Raw genomic sequence first — 24542 nt, 5'->3', positions numbered from 1 at the left:
AACACCTCCGCAATTCACACTCCTACTGCTGAGGGCCCAGAGCCCTTGTGTTTAGAGAGGGTTAGAAGTTACACTCGCAATGTAGAGAGGTTTAGGGCCGTAGAACACTATGAGGAGTTTAGATTTATTAACATCCATCAAATAACATCATCCGATCAGGGTGTTCTGGCTATACATCAGGCTGTGCAGGAGCTCATAGAAAGGTTGTTACACAATGTGGGGCCTAATGACTTTTTCCAACTCCGCTTCCAGGGGCAGGGTTTTGACACTCCGTTGTTCACCAGGCGGAAGGCCCGAGATGTTTTTGACGCTGTGCAATTTTTAGAAAACCTCTCAAGGCTTTTACAGAGTAAGGCAGAACTAGTCGCCTATGGCACTTTTAGAGTCATAGCCCTCATTGTACGGGGGCGTGAGGGTGGTGTTTCCAGACCTTTAAAGAGCATACTCTACAGTCAAATAATTGGTAAGAAACAGAGGTGGCTGCTCAACTTTAACAGCCCCTCTGCCAACACATGTCTGGCGGCCAGCATCGTGGGGCTGCTGATGGCTCGCAAGACCCCTGACGCTGTCATCATGTCTAGAGCTGCTGAAGCCCATGAGGTTCTTGAAATACCTCCTGACCGAATGGTCGGCTTTGGCGATATAGGTCTTTTTGAGAACTATTTCGCCGTGACGGTGAAAGTTCTTCATCACAACGGTTCCTGGAAGTACTTTACAACAGGGGGCCCTGTGAGAAACAAGACCGTATATGTCCTCCACGCCGAAAATCATTTTTACGGCATCTTGAACCTTAAAGGTTTTTTGGGTGTCAGGAATGTGTGCGCCCACTGTGACCATATATACAGCAATAAAACATACCACCAATGTGAAATGCATTGCAAGATGTGTCAGAGGGACGGCTGTATAGAAGACGCTACCCTGAAGGTGAGGTGCGGCACATGTAGGATGTTTTGTCGCTCGCAAAACTGCTTGAGCATACACGAGAAATCTTTCACATGCGTCCCTAAAAAGGACTGCAGTGAGTGTGGGCGGTATGTGGCAACGGATCACAAGTGCAAAGGCATGATATGTCCCCGTTGTCATGTGTCTTACGAGGCAGGCACCAGCCATCAGTGTTATATGGTTAAAGGTCTACCTCAGACCAAGACCGAGGACTATATAGTGTTTGATATAGAGTGCACACAAGAGACGGGGGTACACCAACCTAACTATATTTACGCCCACCATCTAACTTCCGACGACAGCTGGGAGTTTGAGGGACGAACGTGCGTTGGTGATTTCCTGAGCACTTTCATTCAAGCCAAATTCCAAGGATATACCATGCTCGCCCACAACTCGAAAGCCTATGACTCCTTCTTTATTCTACGAGACATGATTCGTGAAAAGATACCGGTGGAACTCATAACACAGGGGTCTAAACTGATGTTGATGACGGTATGCCCTTTAAAAATACGCTTCATGGACACCCTGAATTTCCTACCCATGAAATTGAGCAAGCTGCCAAAGGCCTTTGGGTTCCCTGGGTGTAAAGGTTATTTTCCACACTTTTTTAACACCTGGGCTAATCAGAATTATGTGGGACCCATGCCTCCTACCGACAGCTACGGGGTGGAATACATGATGCCTGATGAGAAAGTGAGCTTTCTACAATGGTACTCTGAAAACCGTGAAAAGGCGTTTCACTTTCAAACAGAGTTGAAAGCTTATTGTCAGGCTGATGTAATGATCCTGCGGCAAGCTTGTAACATCTTCAGAGATGCTGTGGTGTCTATGACTAAAGAAGTAACGGTGTTGAAATCCAAAACCCCTGAAACGCGGCATGCGGTCGAATACATAGACCCATTTCAAAACGTCACTCTGGCATCCATGTGTATGTCCATCTACAAACACATGTTTTTAAGGCCCGAAACTATAGCTCTAGTACCGCCAGACCTCTATAACGGTAAACAGAAACGTTATTCAACCCCCTCTATCCAGTGGCTCATGCACGTCTCTGAGAAGGAAGACATACAAATTCAACATGCCTTACAGGGTGGTGAATACCGCCTGGGGCCCTATTACCTGGACGGGTTCTCTGTAATTAACGGTGTGCCGACGGCCTTTGAATTCAACGGTTGTTTTTACCACGGATGCCCCAAGTGTTACAAGCCCCACGAGTATAACAAAATGCTGGGGTCCAAATTTGAACACTTATACAGACGTACTCTGACAAAGGCACAGTATGTTGAAAACCAGGGCTTTGCTATGCGAGTTCTTTGGGAGCACGAGTGGTTAGACATGTTAAAAACCGACACAGACCTCTGCTCTTTTCTTAAGACCCGTGATTTACCCACACCTCTGGAACCCCGCGATGCCTTATTTGGGGGGCGCACAAATGCCATACAACTGTACAAGGCCGCTGGTGAGGGTGAGAAAATACACTACTATGATTTCACCAGTCTGTACCCTTTTGTGAACAAGATGAAGTTGTACCCGCTGGGTCATCCCACCATCATCTATAGAGATTTTAAGCCCCTATCCGAATACTTTGGGCTTATCAAATGTGAAATCTATCCTCCTAAGCAGCTTTACTTCCCGGTGTTACCATGCAGAGTCGATGGCAAGCTGATGTTCCCCCTCTGTCGAACATGTGCGATGCTTAAAGAAGTTGACGGTTGCAGACACACCGATGAACAAAGGATGCTCACAGGGACCTGGTGTAGCATCGAGGTACAAGCTGCCTTAGAGAAAGGGTACAGGCTAGGTAGAGTGCACGAAGTGTGGCATTTTAAGAGCACTACAACACAACTCTTTGCCCCCTACATTAATTTGTTTCTCAGAGACAAACAGGAGGCCTCAGGGTATCCTGAATGGTGTACTAGTCAGGATGCAAAACAGAAATACATCGACGACTACTACGCTCACGAGGGTATCCGTTTACGCCCCCAGCTGATAGAGGTCAATCCTGCACGCCGCCAGTTAGCCAAACTCTGTCTCAACTCCTTATGGGGAAAATTTGCACAGCGCACAAACCTTTCAAACACTACCTTAATATCAGATCCTGATGAACTGTTCAAGTACCTGTTTGCCCCATGCTACGAGGTGTCCAGCTGCGACTTTATCGATGACGATACCGCGGCTTTGTGTTGGAAATACGCCCAAGAGTACCCCACATCGAGTAACAACATAAACATTTTCATAGCCTGCTTCACGACTGCCCACGCTCGTCTAGAGCTTTACGGGGTTATGGATAAGCTCCAGGATCGCTGCTTGTATCACGATACAGATTCTGTGATTTTTCTGAGCAAGCCGGGGGATGAAGACCCCCCTCTGGGAGATTATCTGGGTAATCTAACCAGTGAGCTAGATAAGGATGAGTTTATAAAAGAATTTACGACCTCCGGACCTAAAACATACAGCTACCGTACCAACAAGAACAAGGTGTGTATGAAGGTCAAAGGGATAACATTAAATGTCAGCAACACCCTAAAAATCAATTTTGATAGTTTGAAGAATCTGGTGCATGAATACGCTACAGCAGACGATTCTGAGAATGCTAAAACCATAGTCGTGAACCAGCCCTGCATAGTCAGATCCAAAAAGAAGTGGGAAATCACAACCCAGCCTCTACATAAAACATTGCGAGTTGTTTTTGATAAAAGGGTCCTGACCACCGACTATAAAACACTGCCTTATGGTTACTAGACCCATTAGAGAGACAGCCGCCACAGCATGGACACTAGGTTACAGCATCCGTTCTCCTGCGTGCTAGCAGGTCCCTCAAACTGCGGGAAAAGCTACTTTATAAAAAAGCTCTTAGAAAATGCCGGCTCTGCTTTATCACAAACCCCTAACAACATTGTGTGGCTTTATTCATGCTGGCAGCCTCTTTATACAGATTTGGGCCGCCGGTTCCCACATATCAAATTTATAGAGGGTATACCGGATAACCTCAACGATGATGAGCTACTACCCCCAACCCTTGTAAATATGATAATTGTTGATGATCTGATGCGTGAAGGTGGTGATCATCCCGAGTTAGAGAGAGCTTTTACCCAATATTCCCATCATCGTAATCTAAGCATCTGCTACATTGTGCAGAACTTGTTTTACAAAGGCAAGAACAGTAGGTCTATAGCTCTCAACGCTTCATACCTTGTTTTATTTAAAAACCCTCGTGACAAACAACAAATATCCGTCATAGCTAAACAGATGTACCCAGGAAACACACACTTCTTCATGGAGGCCTTTAACGACGCTACAGCAAAACCCCACGGGTACCTGTTGGTAGACTTAAAAAATGAAACTCTAGAAGACTATAGACTAAGGGCTGATATTTTTCCCCCAGAGCTACCAGTAGTTTACACCCCAAAGCCCAAGACCAGGCCCTATAAAAAGCAACACTGATGTATTTTAGAACCATTTACAGCCACGCCCTTATAACGCACAGTGGTGACCATGTCTGCACACCTACGCCGCAATTTAGCCCTCCTGAAAATGCTTGTTAAAGCCAGTCCCCAACATCGAAAGGCCATCCTGGGCACCGCTTCTGACGATTTAGTGGCTGCCATTTCAGAAATAGCCCTAAACACCCTAAAAGGCAATGTCCCTATATCAAAGCGGCAGTTACAGGTTCTGAAGAAGAAGAAGGGGCTTATCAAGAAGCTCAGTAATAAAAGGGGCTCACTCATAACAAAGAAGAAACTGGTGAAACAGTCTGGAGGTTTTATAGGTAGCTTGCTGGGGATAGCTATACCTGTAATTACAAGCCTCCTCACGGGTGAGTGATGGACCACGCCACAAAAATGTATCTGGTTCCTAGGCAGCAGATGGAGCAAATGGGGTCCACCAATGACAACGCCTGGGATATCCGTAGAAATGAGACTCTACGCCTGGATACTGAAATTAAAGACATTTTGAGCAGGACTGATCTAAACCCCTATGACAAGGCTAACCTTTACAACAGCACTCTCAAAAAATTCTTAAATTACTACACCCAGTGGAATACCGAGAAGAACAAGTTGACTCTATATACCCCAGACTCTGAACAACCAGCTGCTCAGGCCCCCGATCCGCAGCCCCTACAACCGCCTCCCGATGGTGCGACAGCCTCAGATACCTTTGTTGGAGACCTCCTAAAAAATATAGGTCAAAGGCACAGAGGGGCTGCGCAGATGCTCATGAGTAAACTAGCCGCTTCTAAAGACCTAACCTCTTGGAATGATCACGGCGAGTTCCTCTACAAGGGCAAGCCTGTTGCAGGGTCGCATATGTACGATCTAGTCAAAGGTCTCACACACCCCAAAATCCTAATGCCTCAAAATGCCCCGAGAGGCTGGGAGCAGTTTCTGAAGGCCGCTGCTGAACTCAATATACCCTCCGCGCTTGTTGGTAATAATGAACACCGCCGCCTGCTAGACAATTTGAAGAGTCCCCTACTGCCATCGCCTACAGGCTCTGAAGGCCACAGACTATCCCCTAAATGGACTACTCCTGCACCGTCGGTGCCAGCTCGAAAAAAAAAAAAGACATTGCCCCAGCCACCCTTCGCATGGATTTTTGATTAAGTGTGTGTGAATTTTTTATTCCTAGGTTTCTGCAATAAAGTTTTGTCAACTACATATTTTGTAATAAACACCTTGTTATAACTTTACAAACCGTCTCAGTCGTCTTTCAAAAAACATTTTATGGTGCATGTATATTGAAATAACGAGTCTGAATGCATGTTTTTAAAAATATAATGTCTTTTATTTTAAACGTTCAACATTAAGCATACAACTGTTATAAACTCTTACAGTTTTGACAAGGTACATATTCAGTTTTCACAGGTCTGACCGACACCCTGGTGTTTTCTTTTACATATCTCACAACTATACGGTCATTGTTAACAAGATCCCCCGGATATAGCTTTAAGAAATTTCTAAACGAAAGACCCTGTGACATTTTACTGATAAAATAAATACAATGTTCCCCGCATGTGATGGCCATGGAATCCTGCACCCTTAGTTTGTTATACTCCACCACCGCTGCAGCTTTTTTCACAAACTTGAATATAGGGGTTGTATAGAGTTTGTGCTCAGGGAACTCTGCTGTACTGTCAAACACTGTAACCTTGTCAACATCTATAAACATGGCTGCCCAATGTGTCCCAGCCTGGTCATGCGGGTCTGTGTTAAAGACTAGGGTGCATGGTCTTTCTGCCCCTATGTCGCCTGGTAACCCATCGCTAGGGAAAACACCCAAAAAGTATTTCCTAGCGTATTTATGTCTGCTTAAGAAGTCACGTATCTGCACCGTATCCATTTCACAAATGTTTTTAAAGATAGTCAAACAAAATCTGCCTTGCGTGGTTGATCTGAATGATGCTGTCGAATACAGAGAATACGACCATGTTCACATTCGTCGCCAGTGGAGCTGCGAATCGTATTTCAGCTTTTAGATTCCCATTTTTGACCAGGTTGTAGTGATCGCCATCTTCCATGTCCAGTGTCAGGTCGAATGCGAACAACGTGTATCCACGGCCATAGCCTTCTCTTGACACCGCTACACCGCAGTCCCTTTGATGCTTGCCTGTTATCGAAACCAGTCCCTGATATTCCCTGATGTAATGCCCTGCTGCAAAACTGGGGGTGTAGGGTTTTGCAGGAATCACATTGCCCTCGTGGACCAGCGCCGCGTAGTTGATGTTGTAGTGTTTAAAATTGAAGGGGTTTGAGGCATAGGTGCCACTAAAAGCTGTATTGTCCACAAACCCTATGATGATGAGCTTTGGTAGCTGTCCCAGAAATAGATTCTGCTGTTGTGTTAAGCGGGTACCTGCAGGGATGCTGAATACCTTCAGAGCTACTCTTTCCACAGCGTACTTGGCGTTGGATATTTGCAAAGCTTCGGCGTGCGCTAGCCTGACGCTCGGGGACACTTTCACTCTCTTTACAAACAGGCTCGCGGACAGTATGTTCAGCTTGTACTGTTCCGCATCCCCGTTGATGAGGCAGAATGAGTCCTTGTTACGATTGAGCTTGATCTTAAGATCAATTCCGTTGATGAGCAGTTTATCTTGGAAGAAGAGGTCCGAATGTATGCGCCCCAGGAGGTCAAAGGTACGGCTGGCTGTAGCATGCCCCGCTCTTTTTATAAAGCCCTTATTATCACCATCCAGAGCTGTGCTTTCAAACTGTCCGTGTGTATCCCTGTGAAAGAGACCCGCTGAAAGTTGTGTGTCAAGGGCATCGCTACTGTAATTTAGAATACTCTCTATGTAGGCTCTGTAGGCGTACATGTTATCGTTCTGGGTGATGAGTCGGTCGCCCAGGGTGATGTCCACTTGATTAAACATGGTAGCTACAGGGTAAGCGATTGGTGCCACCTTAGAACCGTCGTCAATGTCGGTCCCATCCGCTTTTACGATTTTACACATAAGATGCAGCAGAGTGTTGTTGAGATCCAAATACATATCCGTGGCCCCTGACACATAAAACTCTATAGGTGCCAACGGTGTCAATGCTGCTAAAGGCGACACCTCCATGAAGAAGCTGTTTTCGATGCTTGTCTGTGTGGGCTTTAGACTAAACAAGTCCAACTCGGATTTGGCGCACTCTCCAGATCCACAATGTACGAAGGCCATGGCTGTGCTTACAAGGCTTTAAAAAATATTTACTTTAGAGCCGGTTCGCTTCTTTGCAGCTCTCTTCCGTCTTGGAGCTCTTCTTTTCTGAGGACGTTTTGAAGCGGTCCTCCTTTTTTTATAGGGGGCTGGGGGACCCCGGCGTCTGGAAACACCCCGTTTCCTTTTGACACTAGCGCGTGGCTTATACATCAAACCAGCTCCTTCTTGAGGCTGCTTGTTCATGCGCTCTGCAACCGCCGAGGTAACAGACCCCACCACCTCCTGGGCAATGTTCGAGGCAGCCGCCTTAACATGAGGTTTTGCAATTTCATAGCCTCTTCTCAGGAAAGGCATAGCTCTTCTAAACAGACTCCTAAAGAATCCTCCTAATCCAGCCCCGTACATAACGGGTGAACCTTGAAAGTACGGTGGTCCTCCATAACCGGCTTGACTTCTGTAATAGTCTCTGTACATAGACGGATCTCCGTAGGTTTTCATAACCACCATGATGGCTGCCTAATACCCTCTGTCGTGTCTAGGCCTTAAATGAAGCTTGACAATAACTTTCCCGTATTTAAAGGCCACCGGCTCAGACTGATCATCGTAGATCATAATTGAAATAGTGTCAAAATGGTTTTTAGAAACTGCGACGTAGTCGGGTTTGTTAAATTGTATGTTGACCATGGTATTATTATCACCCTGTACATGCACCCACCTTAACAATGGCGAGTAACTATCACCTATCCTCTGAGACTCTACAATATCGCTGTACACGTAGAGCGTGTAGAACCCCCCATTAATATCGGGGCACGTTTGATCTTGTTCCACGGGGCTTTTCACATGTTGTACTGTCCCTAAAATCCTTTTTAATTTACCTGAGCAGTTAAACAGGGTGTTTCGATTTATGGATTTAAGAAACACCTTCCTTCTCACATTATCTAGGGCCAGATGAATATTCGGATGTGGTTCTATAGCGGCTATGGATTTGTTGATGGCTTCGATAATGCTTGTAATGTTTGGGTAGTAGCCGGGCGGGAAGGATGTGTGTATGCCCATGGGGTCCTGCTCCCTCTTGATGTGAAACTTGGCTTCGGCCGCTGTAAATGTATTCCATGTTCTAGGGTATTGTATTTCTGTTAGGGCAACCTCCCAGTCCCCCTTCAGGTCCACAGCCTTAGCCAATTTGACGGTGTAATTAGAAATCTGATTGCTGGGGAACATGTCCTTAGAAGCGTTGGATGGTAAGGTTATATAAAAGGGTGTAGTCTCCATCGTAGCAGCGGCTTTTAGCTCACGCACCCTTCAGGGAGCTGGCCAACACCCAACTGTTAAATTTCTCAGGCCAGCCGCGCCATTTGACATATGCCTGGCTCTTAGCACCTGTACCTTGCCTTTTCAGAACCTTTTCAACCCTATACACACGGTTTGGATCATTGGGCACCTTTTGTAACTCTTCCTTGTAAAAGGATCCCGACACCGTTTCCCCATCGTAGTCCTTTAACCTGTAAATATACAGCCCTTCCTTAAGCTCCACACTTTCCACTATAAATATTTCATCACTAAAGGTCTGTTGGTAACCCTTTGTGAAGACTCCTTTCAGTTTTGAAATCCTAACGTGATCACCATTTTTAAATATAGACTTCTTCACCTTTGTCCCAAAGTTAGGACCATACAAGTTTCTCCAAGCAGTTAACGAATTACTAGATGTTACCTCTTCAGGTGCCATTTTGATGGTCCTATGATAACTGGCATTATATACAGCTAAAAAAGCCTGTAGAACATCCACGTATCTGTACGTATTGTTGGCCGTAAAATACCGCCACATCTTAGACTTTAAAGTTCTGTTAAACCTTTCTACAACCGCTGCTTTTACCTCGGTGTGTGTTACAAAATGTTGAACATTGTGCTGCTTTAATAATTTCTGAAATGACTTGTTTAAGAATTCTTTTCCTGCGTCTGTTTGTAGTTTTTGAGGAATACGTCCCTTATCGAAGATGGCTTTAAAAGCGGCCGTGACGCTAGCTCCACTTTTATCACGCAGCGCCTCTGCGTACGCGTATTTGGACAACACATCTATGACTGTTAATATATAACAGGCGCCGTCGTTATGTTTTGCAGTATCTTGAAGGCTGATTATGTCCGCCTGCCACTGATAATCTATACACGCATTAACGATTGTAGGACGCCTCTTAAAGCGTCTTCTGGCTGGTTTATGTAGTGAATACGCCTCCTCTCCTGATAACCATGTCTTCACAGCTTCTCTGCTTACCGACTTCTTTTCAGCCACAGCCCTTCTATATAGAGCGTCGCCGCTTCCAAAGCTGCCAACCCCTCTTGTATCATAATAAAGTTTTCTTAACAGGCCTTCCGACATGTTAGCAGTCATTAGAGTACAGGAAATGAAAGACGCTTGTTTTGTGTAAGAACATTTTATTAAAAATAATGAGTATTACCAAATCACAAAGCAAAAAGGGGTTTCATATCTTTTCACAGTATGCGTAGTAAGTACGGTTTAACACATATACTTTTTTGGGTGTAACATTCTACTACTTTACTTTTAAATACACGCTAGCACTTAGCAATACATCAGGACTTATCTATTATAAAATAGCCTTTGTGGTGCGATGGCCACTACTTTTCTGCTTTTTAGATACACATTACACATGCGCCTTTCTATAAGTCTTTCTATCATTTTTCTGTCACAGCACGCACAGGCGTTTGGCATGCCTCTTAGTTTTGCGCAGGGGTCGTTGGCATAGCGTATCTCCTTTACTGTCGCCATCAAGATCTTCAACATGTTAGGGTGGACAAAATTATTTTCATCACTCAGGCCGTGCACCACCCTTAGCAGCTTATACATCTTGTACGGATCAAGCAAACTACATATGTGCCGTATCATTCGGTCTCTGTATGATTCGGCTAGACACTCGTGCGCCTCCTGTTGAGGGTCCCTAATACGGTGGCCGAAACACATGTTGTAATAGTCCCGTTTGACACACGCGCGTACAACTATAGCTGCGAAACCTTTGACACCAGCTATAGTGTCTCTGGGGAACCACGCCGTTGCTTTTACAAACTCATCGTTCTTAGAACCATCTTCACATTCCATGGGCAGCGGTGAACTCGGCTTTGTGGAACTTCCAGTCTGGTTTGCACAGCATATACAGGACAGATTCAAGCTGCGACCTTTTGCAGTCTGCCCCTGGGCCTCAGTTCTTTTCGGTGTTTCATCCTAGGTTCAAAAGACAAATATTGACACCCCGTTAGCGGTAGAAAGACAACAAACTTTCAAGTAAAGGGTCTACGCCTAACATTTTTTTTTACTTACCCACACACTTTCACCACCCTCTGCAGCGCCTCTGAAATCTTGAGAGTCGGTAACATCCATTGGGGACCCTTCATCTTCAACGCTTGTATCAGGCTGTTGCACAACTACCTTCGTAGGACTCATAGCCTTCTGAACATCCATGGTTTCATAGATGTGGGTATTAGGAGGGGGCATAGTTTCATTTTCTTTGTGCATTATGAAGTAAGTGCACCCCACTGGTTCTGCTCTCTAGAGGGTCACAAACAAAAACGAAATATTAGCGTTCGATAGTTGTAGAAATAAAATACATCCTTATGATAAATGGCTGCTCATAACATTTTAACTCACCCCCACATTTTCACCACCCTCGGCTGCGGCTCTGCCATCTTGAGAGTTGTTAATATCCTGCGATGCCCCATCAGCCGCGGTTCTGACATTTTGAGAGGCGGGAATAACATCCGATGCTCCCTCAGCTTCCACGTTTGCATCAAGTTTTTGAACAGGGACATTCTCAGGAAAAAGACTCTCGCGAAAACCCACGTCTTCATAGACGGGTGTATTAGGCGGAACTATGGTGTCCTCCGCATCCTCCGACTCCAAGAGCATGCTTTGCTCAACCGTCAAGTCGCCACTCGAACCCTCGCTAGAGCCGCTGCTGCTATCGCTCTTAATCGGGGACAGCGGACACCGCCAATCCTTGAAACCAGGGGCGCCAAAGCGCTTAGCAAACCCACAGCCATAAGCAGTAACGTCGCAACCCATATCCTTAGGTTCTTCTGATTGAGCATTCTCGTCCATTACCAAAGGGCTTATGGTTCTGTAATAGCTAATGAAGGGGGTCTGTGAGCCACCAACCCCGTGTTTTCTCGCAAATGGGTTGTAGCTCTTCTTTTCTGCCATGGCGCTCCTTCACGTAGTCCAGCGGTTGCTTGCTTGCTATATCAGGCTCCTGACACCGGCTTATATGTATTCTGACGGCTCCGCCACGCCTATGTCTCCAAAACAAAACTACACACCCCCCTATGACTCAGCCGCCCCCCTTTTAAGGCCCGGCCAAATTTAAGGCCAGGGTTTCCAGCCAGAGCAGTCAAATTTCCGGCCAGGAGTTTAAGACTAGGCCTGTCATAATTAAGATGCAGCCTGTTACTTCTTGGGAATATCCCTACATGTCACCCCCCTTTTAAGGCCAGGACTGTTCAAGGCCAACAGCCTGCGCCCAGGCCCTGTTAAATTTAAGGCCAGGGTTTCCAGCCAGAGCTGTCAAATTTCCGGCCAGGAGTTTAAGACTAGGCCTGTCATAATTAAGACTAGACCCATCACTTTTTAAGGCCAGGATTCCTGGCCGGAGCTGTCAAATTTAAGGCCAGAGTTGAAGTGAAGGTATCACTATATACTACTCAGATCATAGTGCAGTTTAATGTTACAAGCAATGCTGCATGCCAAACCTAGGGTTACCTATATAGCACTTCATTAAATATGCCTCGAAGTCTTGAAATAACTGGTGTTACTATTACACAAGGCAATGCAACTATTTTTTATCAACTTTGGGAGGATGAAAGTCAAGGCAGCGAGTCTGGACTCGAATCTCTGACTTTAAGGCTGCACACAGATTTTCTGAGCGGAAGCATGACCTCACTAGTGAGTAGAAAAGAACAGCAGGAAAACATGCAAATTTGGGGGATTGACATATACACACAGTAAAGCCTTAAGAGGAAAAGCAGGAGGACGTAATAAAAAAAAAATCAACTTGGCCCTTACAGATGGTTTTGAAACAGCTGCCAAGCACCTGCTAAAAACTATTGGCATAAAACTCAGCAAAGAGAAGAACGCCTGAACTTACAAAAGAGTTTTAATTCTTCGTGGGGTTTCTAAAAATACTACCTCCCTCCGTTCGACTGATTGATTTAGGAGCTAGACATGTAAATGACGTAACAAGTAAATGACGTTGCTGGAGCTAGTATTTTTTCACATTTATGCGAAAGGGGCTATGTAGAGATTGTAACGACTGCACACACTTAGAAGGTTACCAAACAAAATTTAAAACACTGGAAGACATAACATTCTATTTTAAACAAAAAGTGTGCATTTATTGTACTGACATCTGAGGCAGATTAAGCAGGTATCGTTAAACAGCTCATTCTAAGAGGGAGTGATTTTGGATGCAGCCTCTCTTTTGGCAATGTTTGAAATAATTGTTATTCAGATGACATCACGCACGCACCGTGGTACAAAATCTCTCCTGAAAGTTACCTGCAACCTGTTCTAACCCTTTGTGATTCAGAGAGCAAGCGCAGCGTTAATGAGTAAGATTGGAAAAGGAATGAAGAATTCATGAAAGCATGGGAAATTACTTTTGCAAGGGGAACATCCAGAAAGGAAAGAGACTGCGATCCACACCTCTCGATGGAGATGGCAAATTGCATAGAATCAGCTGGCATTCCACGTATAAACATTTAAATTAAAAAAAAATAGATTGTGTGTTTTCTTTAAACGGGGTCTCCATACAGTTTGTACACTGGCAGTATGTTAATTTTTTAATTCCTCAAAGCCTGCCACCTGCTGTTGAGCACACTACCTGCTAACTGTCCTCTCTGCCTTGCCGCTCCCGATTGTATTCACAGGCTACCTTAGTTACGCTGACCCCAGCAGGCCCTGCCAGATGATGCTTAAAATTCTATCAGTGAGCCGGCCTCCTAATGCACCCATTAACACCTCGTGCTCGGCTATAAGGCACTACTAGAATGGACACAGTGCTGCTTTAAAGGTTAAGTACTTGCATTCCTTACAGCGTCCCACACCCCTTTAACATGCAACATCTTCTACCACCTGCTGCTTTGTGCTTCTACCTTAGCAGTTCTCTTAAAGGGGCCTAAGTGATGTAGATTAGTAAGAGGAGCGTGGCGAGGTAACCCTCTGCAGGAGTGAGGCTGCGACGCACTGTTTGTCAGTATTTTCCCGTTTTTAAGTTATAAATACAGACAAAGGAAAAATAGTTTTCCGTCTGTATTTATATGTAAATATCCGTTTAAACGGAAAACCGGGAGCCGTAATTATATTGGAGGAACGTTCTTTTATCTAAGGCGTCACTTTACGCGTTTTTTTTACCTTAAATCAGCTTTTGATTTAGTCCCCCGTCCCATGTTGTGGAAGGTCTTGGCTGATCAAGGAATGCCCCCCGAGCTGCTGACCCTTGTTGTCCGGTTGCACGAGAACACTTTTGCAAGAATCAGATGGGGAGGCCAGGGTGAGGTCACTGACGCATTCCCTGTTGAGCGAGGCGTTCGGCAGGGATGCGTCTTGGCTCCTACATTATTTTCACTATACATTAATGGTATAGTGGACCACCTTAGTAGATCTCCCACAGATGCGCCTGTCCTAGCGGGGACCCGGGTCCCAGTACTTATGTATGCGGACGATACGCTGATCATCTCGCGCACTCCCAAGTGGGTTGCAGAAGGCTGTCAATATTTTCGGGGCATTCTGTGAATCGCGTGGACTTGAGATTAACACCTTTAAAACCAAGCTCATGTCTCTGAATTCACAGAAAAAATGTAAAGGTAAAATTATCCTTAATAACATCCCCCTAGAGGAAGTGGACGCTTTTACCTATCTGGGCATCTCACTGCAGAGTAGTATGGGGTGGAAATGCCACACAGACATGGCCACCTTGAAATTTCATCAACTTGCGGGAGCCCTAGCATCCAAACACAAAACTTCCTTTACAAAGCCTATCACACCTGTCTTGGAGATTTACCAAACAAAAGTATTAAGCGCCACCTTGTACGGATCTGAGCTTTGGGGATTTTCTAATCTAACCCAATTGGCAATATTAGAGAGGAAATTTCTACGAGGGTTGGTTGGCGTTCCGCAAAGCACCCCCACAGTCCCGCTGATGTTTGATTTAGGGAGGCAAAATGTGGTTGATATAGCGAGACTGAGGCCACTATTGTACTGGAGACGTATTTTCACCACCCCAGAATTGGCTCATTATGCAATAGCCTTGAGAGATGTAATGAAGGCAGACGGATTCCATGTAATCCAGTGGCTTAATGAATTAAGAATGCTTCTAAAAGATTTGGGACTTATCCAGCTATGGGAAGATTCTGACACGATAATATTCCCATCAAAAAAGCTTTTGAAAGAAAAATGTTGGGTAATGGTCCGGGAGAGAGTCCATATGAGTAGTACCAGCACCAACCTAACTGGCCGCTTCCTTGATTTCATACTACGCCCCCACTGTGAGGCATATTGGGATATCATTGAAAGGCCTCAAGACCGTAAATTACTAGGAAGTGATAAATGTCATAACTGTAAAATTAAGGTTGAGACCATAGCACATATATTTTTCGAATGCCCTCTCTACTGTGCCCCGCGTCGCAAATGGTTAAAACCCATCTGTCTAAACTTGGGCACAAGGAAACATAAAGATGCCCTAAGAATACTAGAGTCTGACTGTTCACCCTGTATAGCTGTAGCAACTGCCAAATTTTTAAAATGGGTGTGGATAATACGCACCCGCACTTTCTTACCTCATGCTGATAGCTAGTAATCTCCTGTGCTTTATATGAAATCTTTTTAATCATGTAGTAATTTTTAAATCAATGTTAACTGATCCATTTTTAAGTAAGATATTTGTATTTTAAGAATGGCAGATACAAGGTATTTAATAATTTTTTTACTATGTGATGTCTATGTATTCTTTATAGTGTAATATACAGTGATGTTTTGTGTGTTGCTTTTATGACAATCTGTCGAAATAAAGCTTTTGAACTTGAATCCGATTTTGTAAGGCATCGAGGGAATAATGGAAATAATTGATTGTGCTAGTAAACCGGTATGAAATGAGGAGGATCTGATGAGAGTTCTAATAGCAGCTGTCGATCATATAGTCTGCTGCGATGTACATTAATCTTTAAAACAATTGTTAAATTACAGGCACATTTGTTGAGGTTTGAATTGAGATGTTTTTCTGTTTCTTCTTTAAGAAAATTGTAAGATGTTTACATGTTTTATGTAAAGTAGTATGCAGTTAGAAATAAAAGTTAATACTTGCATTCCAATAAAGGAATGCGCTACATGATTTGAAAAGTGTGTGAGAGCATCTTGGACTAATTATTGTACGGATGAAGCGATCACGAGAAGGCATTGCTGGTGATAATTGGTGGTAGCAGCACAGGTAATATTGTGAAAGGCAGCATAACAACAGTAATGGCATTTTACTCCATTATTACAGATTTCTTCGGAGTCATTGTCTAGACCAATTAGCCCGTTGTCCTCCATCCTGCTTCCTGTGGATTTTGACCTCCCTGCCAGTACCTTGGGCTGTCTTGATAATTCTGCAGCAAGACACAAGATCTGTGTAAATCCACGGAGACACAGAGAACGTGCCAAAAGGAGCAAGATTGCTGTGGTAAGTCTCTTACGCCACGATAGCTTGGTGTAAAGCTGAGGGATGTGATATTGCATGAATTGCCGGGAAGCTCTTTTCATTGAGTGCAAACTCATTGGCACACTTTGTATTTTCAAGTTTTTTACTTTAAACTCTGCGCGATAGGTGTTATGGATGGTGTGCAGTAGTCCGAGTAGGGTATAAAGATGAAGACAAATAATGTATCCCTTCTTGCTCCAGGGTTACTTATTATCTATGTTTTGCTTACTATGGATGGCTTTCAGAAAGCTTTCATTTGGTAGTAATTATTGGACGAGGTAGGAATTGTATCATTTCTCATTTTCACTTATGTGCTGCTACCACCCTTGATAATATTTATGGAAAATCCCCACTTTTGTTATGGAGAATGTTGGCCTTTTACAACTTGGGACCAGAAGTAAATTTGAGCAACAAAATACCTTTTGATTGAATGGCAGTTAATTTTTTTATAAGAATTCTCTGTACTAGCATTTCCAGACAATTTCATCAAACACATAACTTCCTATTCAGACTCAATTCAAAGTACTACACTTGATTAGCACAGGAAAAAATAAATGTAATAAGGATTCTCTCACAAATTCCCAAGTCTGATACTCCATGAAGAGGGAGTGGGCATGAATAATGTTACAATACAATTGCTATACCCGTAATCAAGTATTGTCTGAAATACACCATTAAACCTCAGCATAATACTGGGTTTGGCTAGGTCTTGGTTGCATTCATATCGTGACTGTCAGAAGACGGAAAAGCTACTCACCTGTAATTCTAGTTCTCTTCCAGGCGAATCCTCATCAAAGTCATCAGCACTGTATTGTGGGCATACAGGAACACTTTCAAAGGTGCTATTCTTGTTTTTACGAATCTTCTGCTCCCCTCCTAGCTCGCAATGTACCATTTTATTATCTTATTCTTTGCTGACCCATTTTGTCTATAACCTTTTGGTTTGGTAATCCTATTTGATAAGTGTTTTGTTTTAGTATTCCTATCTGATACCTGTAATGCGATTGTTACCTCCCCTTCCATCCAATTGTAAAGCGCTCTGATATCCTTCGGCATCATGTTCGCGCTATATAAAACTTTATAAATAAATAAATATATGTATACCAATATGTACCATAGTAATTTAAACATGTTAGCTGCTTTAAGTAGGCTAAAATTGGCCAGATTTAATTGAATGTTCATATTAAAAAGAAGCCGGTTATATATACATACGTTACTATAAAAAAGGTGACTATAGAAAATCTTTCACAAACCTATTTGAAAGCACAAAGAAAATGAATATGAAACTTTGTAAGCCAATAGGCTGCAATGCAAAGCACAGAATAGTGCACCGGCACTGTGCCTTTAAGAACTTCCCAGTAGCCCCTTTGTTCCCTCATGCCACACAGGTGACAGTTCAGATCATTTTTACAGAAATTGGGACTCCTTGGTTGAAGCAATCGTTGAGAGCTGTAATAGTTCCAGTTCGGAGAGGTGGAAGTGTTTGTTGCCTATGACTTTGATGATGATGATTCCCATGAAAGAGAACTAGGAATACAGGTAACGTTTCCTTATCCTCCAGGGGATCCTCATCATAAGTCAAAAACACTAAATAGAATAGCAAGCCAATTTCACAAACAGGGGGACATAAAATAAAAACCGCTGCAACAATCGCCCAAAAAGGTTCCTTAAAGAATTTGTCATGGACCTGATGGGTACAAGGTTTAAAGTCTGTATACACAACCATAGTGAAAAATGGGTTATGTTGCACCACAATGTAAAATGGAAAATGCCACGACCATTTGCCATGATGTAATGCACTCTGAATAAAGGCTCAATAAAGTTTGTTAAAATAAAAAAAAGGTTCCTTAAAGAAGCCTGCACTACTTGAGTATCTGCTCTAAAGTCTGAATCTAGGCAGTAGTGTCTAGTGAATTTATGAACCGATCATCAAGTAGCTGCCTTACACATCTCTGAAATTGGAACATTTCAAAGAAGAGCTATGGTAGCATCCTTTCCTCATGTATAATTTGCTTTAGGCCTCCCGAGACTGTTTTTTTTTTATATCTGGTATAAAAAGAATAATGTATGATACAATCCATCTAGAAATAGATTGCTTACAAGAAGGCGAGCCTTTATGGGTTGGACCATAGTCTTATAGCCTTTGTTTTGTCTAGATACAATTTCAGGACTCTTAATGTCCAGAGAATGCAATGACATTTCTACTGGCGTTGATGTATTAGGGGAAAAAGTGGCAAGGAAATTCACTGCAGGCCTCGAAAAATCCACTCGCCCACTTACGTTTGTGATCCAGATTTAATTAGGACGAGCTGTTTTTAGGTCCTACTGACTTTAGACCTGTCTCTGAAAGTAGAGCAAATGTGACAAGATAGCAAGATTTAAAGGCATCTTTATTGCTTTGAATGAGCAATGAGCAATTAAAATGCCTTTAAATCTAGTTAACTTGTCACATTTGCTCGGTTTTCACAGACAGAGGTCAAGTGCATTACAGTTCGGCCGGGCGAGTAGATATTTTAAGTTACTCGACCTACCCGTCTAGTAACAATTTTATGATTTTTCAAGGGCTGAATTGGTTAATGTGGTATTCTAAAACCACCTTAGAGAGAAAACAGGGGTGTGCTCTCAAAACTATTCAATTACTATGGAATACAGCGAAAGGTTCAGTGGTGCTTAGAGCCCAAATCTCTTTATTTCTACACACAGAGGTAATAGAAACTTGGAAAGCTGCTTTCCATGTAAGATGTTGTAAAGTGGCGCTGAGTAAGTATTCAAGGGAGGCCTCATTAATTTAGAAAGAACGATGCTTACTTCCCAAGGAGAAATGAATGTAACTGTTGGAAAACCCTTTTTAAGGCCTTCTAGAAAATATTTAATCACAGGTATTTTAAAGAAGGTTTGCGATGGAGAAATCCTATAGGCAGTTATAGCCGCAAGGTGGACTTTAATAGATAAAAACTGGAAGACAAACCTTTCTAAATGAAGAAAATATATCAGTACATCTTCTTGACGGGAGGAATGGTTGTGGTTGTTCTGGATGCACCAAATGCAAAATCTCGTCCACTTGACTGCATATGATTTTCTGGTGGAATGACTCTTGGCTTCTCTTAGAATGTTCGTGCACTCTTGTGGAAGATCTAGATGGCTATATTGGAGGAATTCTGGAGCCAAGGGGCCACACTCAATAATGGAAGTTTGGGTTCAAAATTTGGCCTCTGAACTTGTATTGAAGATCCTATCTGCACAGCAATCTCTTGTGTGGTAGTTCTCACAGGTGAAGAAGATTTGTTAACCAGCACTGTCGAGGCCAGTCAGGTGCTATCATTATCGATCTAGTTTTGGACTTGTAGAATTTGATGACCGCTGTCGGTTTGAGGCGAATTGGGGGAAATGTCTATAGAAATGTTCCTCACCAGTCTATCAAAAGGCCAGTTCCTTTTGACCCTGGTTGGGAGAACCTGGATGCATAGCCGTGGCATTATTTGTTGTTCACATCCGCAAAAAAATCTATTTGCACATAGCCCCACTCTCGAGAAATGTCTTGCAAGACTTCGTCATTTATAACCCAGTTATGCTTTTCTTGAAATACTCAGCTGAGCGAATCTGCCAGCACATTCTCAGCACCGTTGAGATGAATAGCTGTTATGGTTAGGCTCCTGGTTATTAACCATTTCCAGATGGCTGGAACGTCTAGAGACAGGGGTCGAGAATGAGCTCCTCCTTGCTTGTGCAGGTACTGTATTGCTGTTGTATTGTCAGTCTGAACAAGCAGAGAGTTTGTTATTGATGTAAAAAAGGACTTCAGGGCCAGAAGGACCTCATTTATTTCTAGAAGATTGATGTGATAAGTCTTCTCTTTGTCCGACCATACCCCTTGAGTTTGCAGGAGTTCCATGTGAGCGCCCCAACCTTGGTGAGAGGCGTCTGTGATCAAAGCTTTAATTAGCCGATGGAATGGTATCCCTGCTAATAAGTTCTTCGGTTGATTCCACCTTGGAAGAGATTGTTTTCCATGCTGTGAGACGTCAGTTTGTTCTCCCAGTGATCCGAGAACTGATGCCATCGATCCTCTAGGCATTGTTGTAACGGCCTCATGTGAAGCCTTGCATGTGGAACTAGAAAGATGCAAGAAGCCATTGACCCACAGTAGAGATGTGATCTGCTGCGCCTTTGGATGACGTGCGCATAAGATATTGACACTTCAGACTGATTGATAATACCCTCTCCTCTGAAGGATACACTTTTCCGGACTGAGTTTTAAGGATTGCTCCAAGGTATAATATCTTTTGAGTTGGGTGGGAGGTTTACCTGCAGATCCAGGTTGGTTATTGTTCTGAGGCAATACTGGAAATGTTTCTCTGTCTCTATTGCTGATATGCCTTTTATTAGCCAGTCAATTTTTTCAATTTTCAAGCTTTATTCGACTATTAAAAACAATCACAAAAGCATACAATAAAACACAATACAAACATTATGATAAAACAATAGCTCAGAAATGAAGAATTTAGGAAGATTTAAAACACCAAACTTTTCCTATGAGAAATGGCTTTAAGTAAAAAAGTAGCAATAAAAAAACAGGTGTCTGCAGAGTCAAGTGCAAATAGCAATTCCATGGCTTGGGTAATAGTATACACAGATAATCTTAAAAACATAGGTCTGAGATAGAGACGGCGAAGATGCATATAGAGTGGACAAATAAGCATAAAGTGCCGAGTACTTTGCCTAGTCTGACCATCGCAAGGACAGGGGGAATGGCTAGGAACTTTCATCTCAGGGAAGGCAACTAAGTTATGTACTATACCAAGTCTGAGACGTGTCAGAACAAACTGATGAGACTGCTTGGTTATGAATTTTAAGTACATAGGCATGCCCTTTCCTTCAAATTTAGTGGTGTGATAAAATACATAGGTAGACATGGTAGAACACTTTACACTACGCATATCAGACATAGTTTGGATGAAAACATCTTTAAGTTCCTTTTTTGATACAGTAACGGCACAATAGGGGTCCTTAATGATATCAAAATTAAATACCTTGTCATAAGTATAAGAAACATAACTTAGCCAGGGAATCTTAAGGACTTTGTCCAACTTCAAACAATCAGTAATAATCTTCCTAGAAAAAGTAGTCTCTTCTTTAGCCCATATTGACCTCCATACCATGAGGGGTCTTAAACCCGTAAGATCAGTCAGATAGTTTAAACAGACTTCGCTATGGCACAGTACAGTAGGAGCCGAGGGAGGTAGACAAAGCAATCTTCTAAGGAACCCATTCTCGGTATTTTGCAGTGTCCTATGCTGACTGTAGCCCCATATACCGGAACCGTACAGAGCAATAGACGCACATCTATGCCTGTAAATGTCTACCATATCAGGTATACGGCGGCTTCCTAGCTTTGCAGCGAATCGAAAAATACCAGATGAGCTTTTGGCCATTCTACCATTAACATTTAAGATCTCCTGGGACCATGTCCCCTTGTTGTTAAAGGTAACACCGAGGTAGCAGAACCTATCCACTACCTCAATAGTATGATTGTTAAAATGGAACGGCATAACAGATTTCATCCGTTTACCACAGGCCATAATAAAAGTCTTGATGTTATTTATTTTCAATTTCCTCGCATTAATAAAATCAAAGAAAGTGTTCATAAGTTTCTGTAGCCCATTTGGAGTACGCGAAAGGAGCACCGTATCGTCGGCATAAAGCAGAACTGGTACGGGGAGTCCACCAACTTGAGGGGAATCCGCCTGGACCTTTTTGAGTTCAGATTCGATGGAATTGATAAAGAGGGAAAATAACAGGGGGGCCAGTACACAGCCCTGCCTTATGCCTGACTTAACCCTGATTTTCTCGGTACATTCACCCGACGGACCAAAACGTATCTGGGCCGACAGCTTATTATAGAGACGGGCCAAAAAGTGAATGATTGCCTGGGGGGCGCCCATGGCCAATAAAGTGCACCACAAGAGTTCATGGTCCACAAGGTCGAAAGCGCTCGAAAGATCGGCAAAACAGAGAAATAGGGACCCTTCTTTCGCTCTCGTATATTTCCCTATAAGGAGATCAAGGTTGAGGCACTGCTCCGTAGTCCCCAAGCCTTTGCGAAAACCAAATTGGGATTCAGCCATGATATTATTTTCTTCAACCCACTCCTCGAGCCTTATAAGGAGAACCCTACTCATAATCTTCAGGGAGGAATCAAGAAGGGAGATAGGGCGATAGTTCTTAGCCTCACCTCTATCTCCCTTCTTGTAAATAGGTAGAATCAAGGATTCACTCCAAGTAGGAGGGGTGTTCTCCAGGACTGATGCATTAAACACCTGGGTCAGGAGTGGGCACCAGAGACTGGGGTTAGATTTGTACAGATCTACCGGTACCCCATCGGGTCCCGGTGCCTTTCCACCTTTACTCTGGCTTAGGGAGATAACCACCTCTGGTAGGGTAATATCCAAGGGTATCCTAATCTCAGACATCGGGATAGTAGGACCGTTAGGGTCTCCCCCAAGTGGATTAAAAATACCAGAAAAATGGGAGACCCAATTGGCTTCGCTAACCTGCGCTGATAGTTTGGGGATCTCTTCAATGGCAAGGAGAGGGCTATTAACCGTAGACCAGAACAGCCTACTGTCCCGTAGTACCGAAGCTTGGTTCAGGGCATCCCAGGCCAGTTCCCTTAGTTCCTGCTTCCTACGTACAAGATTGCTTTTATAGGTAAGCCTAAGTAATTTGACGGCCTCCCTATCTCTCGGGTGTTTTGTTAAGGCCAGCTTGAGTTCCCGTAGGGATTGAGTACATAGGCTATCAAACCAGCCCACATTTTGGTTCCTAATTCGGGCTTTAGTAATGGTAAGGCACCTTTTTACAGCATCACCGAGTGCCACAAAATTAGTTATAATACACCCGTTAGGGGCCTCAGGATTAAGGCAACTATAAATTTCAGCAAACCCCTCTTTAATAATTCTAGCTTGCAGTTTGTCGGAGTTGTCCAATTTCCACTTTATACGGAAACCATTCTGTCTGCATGGGGTAGCATCTTCTAATACCAAATAATCACTCCTAGCACTAGGCCCCCATGCAGAAATAAGCATGGTGATTGCTTGGTGATCACTACCTCCCAAATCGGTAACGACGGGGACTGTACAGTGAGGGGTGAAATGCGTAGAAACCAGTATGTGATCAATGGCAGAGGACGAATTGGGTCCTACAAAAGTTGGAACAGGCATACCATCTACATCTAGGGCCGGGGAGTGGATCATAAGATCCAAGTTCAGCACAAGGGAATTAAAGGAGTCACCATGGGGGGAGTGTACAAAATGTGCTCTGTTTTCCCCGTTGTCTCCATCAAAACCACAGGTTCTAGAAAAGGAATGTGGGCAAGTACGAAGATTAAAATCCCCACCCCAGATGATCTCAATTGGCTTACTAACATCGTTTCGTAGGTTCTTCAAAAAAGGACCCAACTCCTCTGCCACCGATGTATCTGAAGCATTAAACAAATTGTTATAGTGGTTGACCACCACTAGGACATGGCCCTTAGGATGTTCTAGTATTAAAATTTGGGAGTGGTGTCCCACAGGGAGGTAGGAAATCACACATAGTGGAAGTTTGACTGAAGTAAAAATCACTAATCCCCCTTTAGCCCTACCCATACCTGTCCTTATTGCCTGGTTGTTATAAGACACAAACCCATCGAGTTCAATATCAGCGGTTGCCCAAGTCTCTTGAAAGCATAAAATATCAAAATCCGAGAGGATCTCTTTCCACCCCAATGAGGCCGATTGCCTGCTCCACCCTGCAACATTCCAAGTAACAAACTTCAGCCCTGGGGAGCAAATGGGGGGTTGAATGGACACTGGTACCATGGTGATTAAAGCATTAATGACAGGTAGAGGGTCCAGCAATATTGGATAAGTCACGGGGATTATCGGGGCAATTTGGGACATTGTAAGGTCTTGGATGGGAATAGGGCTAACGTCGGGCAATACCGTAGGCACTTTATCAGAGGAAATAGTGGGGTCTACAACAGTGGGCAGTCAATCAACACCATTAAGGCCACTCAGACAATTAAAACGATTGTAATTATGGAAGGGTGTCATAGGTGGTTGAAGAACAGGTTGTGCTGGATACCCACAGAGTCTACCCCTCCGAGCAACCCTTGTCCATTTGTCCTGAACATGATCACGATGCATTTGTACCGGAGGGAAGAAAAAAGATACGGGCAGGGT

General features: G+C 43.6%; 1 protein-coding gene across 5 annotated transcripts in view; it reads left to right on the top strand.

Annotated features, from left to right (window-relative positions):
• The window catches only part of KIAA1210 (KIAA1210 ortholog), a 608938-nt gene that overhangs the window by 515631 nt on the left and 68765 nt on the right, over positions 1-24542 (top strand). For all 5 annotated transcript variants that reach the window (XM_078688678.1, XM_078688680.1, XM_078688682.1 and 2 more), the window contains one exon: positions 16126-16302. In XM_078688678.1, the coding sequence (XP_078544804.1) occupies positions 16126-16302 (177 nt within the window). The remainder of the gene's footprint in view (positions 1-16125; positions 16303-24542) is intronic.

Source organism: Lissotriton helveticus, chromosome 4_1, assembly GCF_964261635.1.
Source record: "Lissotriton helveticus chromosome 4_1, aLisHel1.1, whole genome shotgun sequence".
Classification (NCBI taxonomy): domain Eukaryota; kingdom Metazoa; phylum Chordata; class Amphibia; order Caudata; family Salamandridae; genus Lissotriton; species Lissotriton helveticus.
The sequence above is the reverse complement of the archived record's forward strand: the minus strand, read 5'-3'. Positions and strand labels throughout refer to the sequence as shown.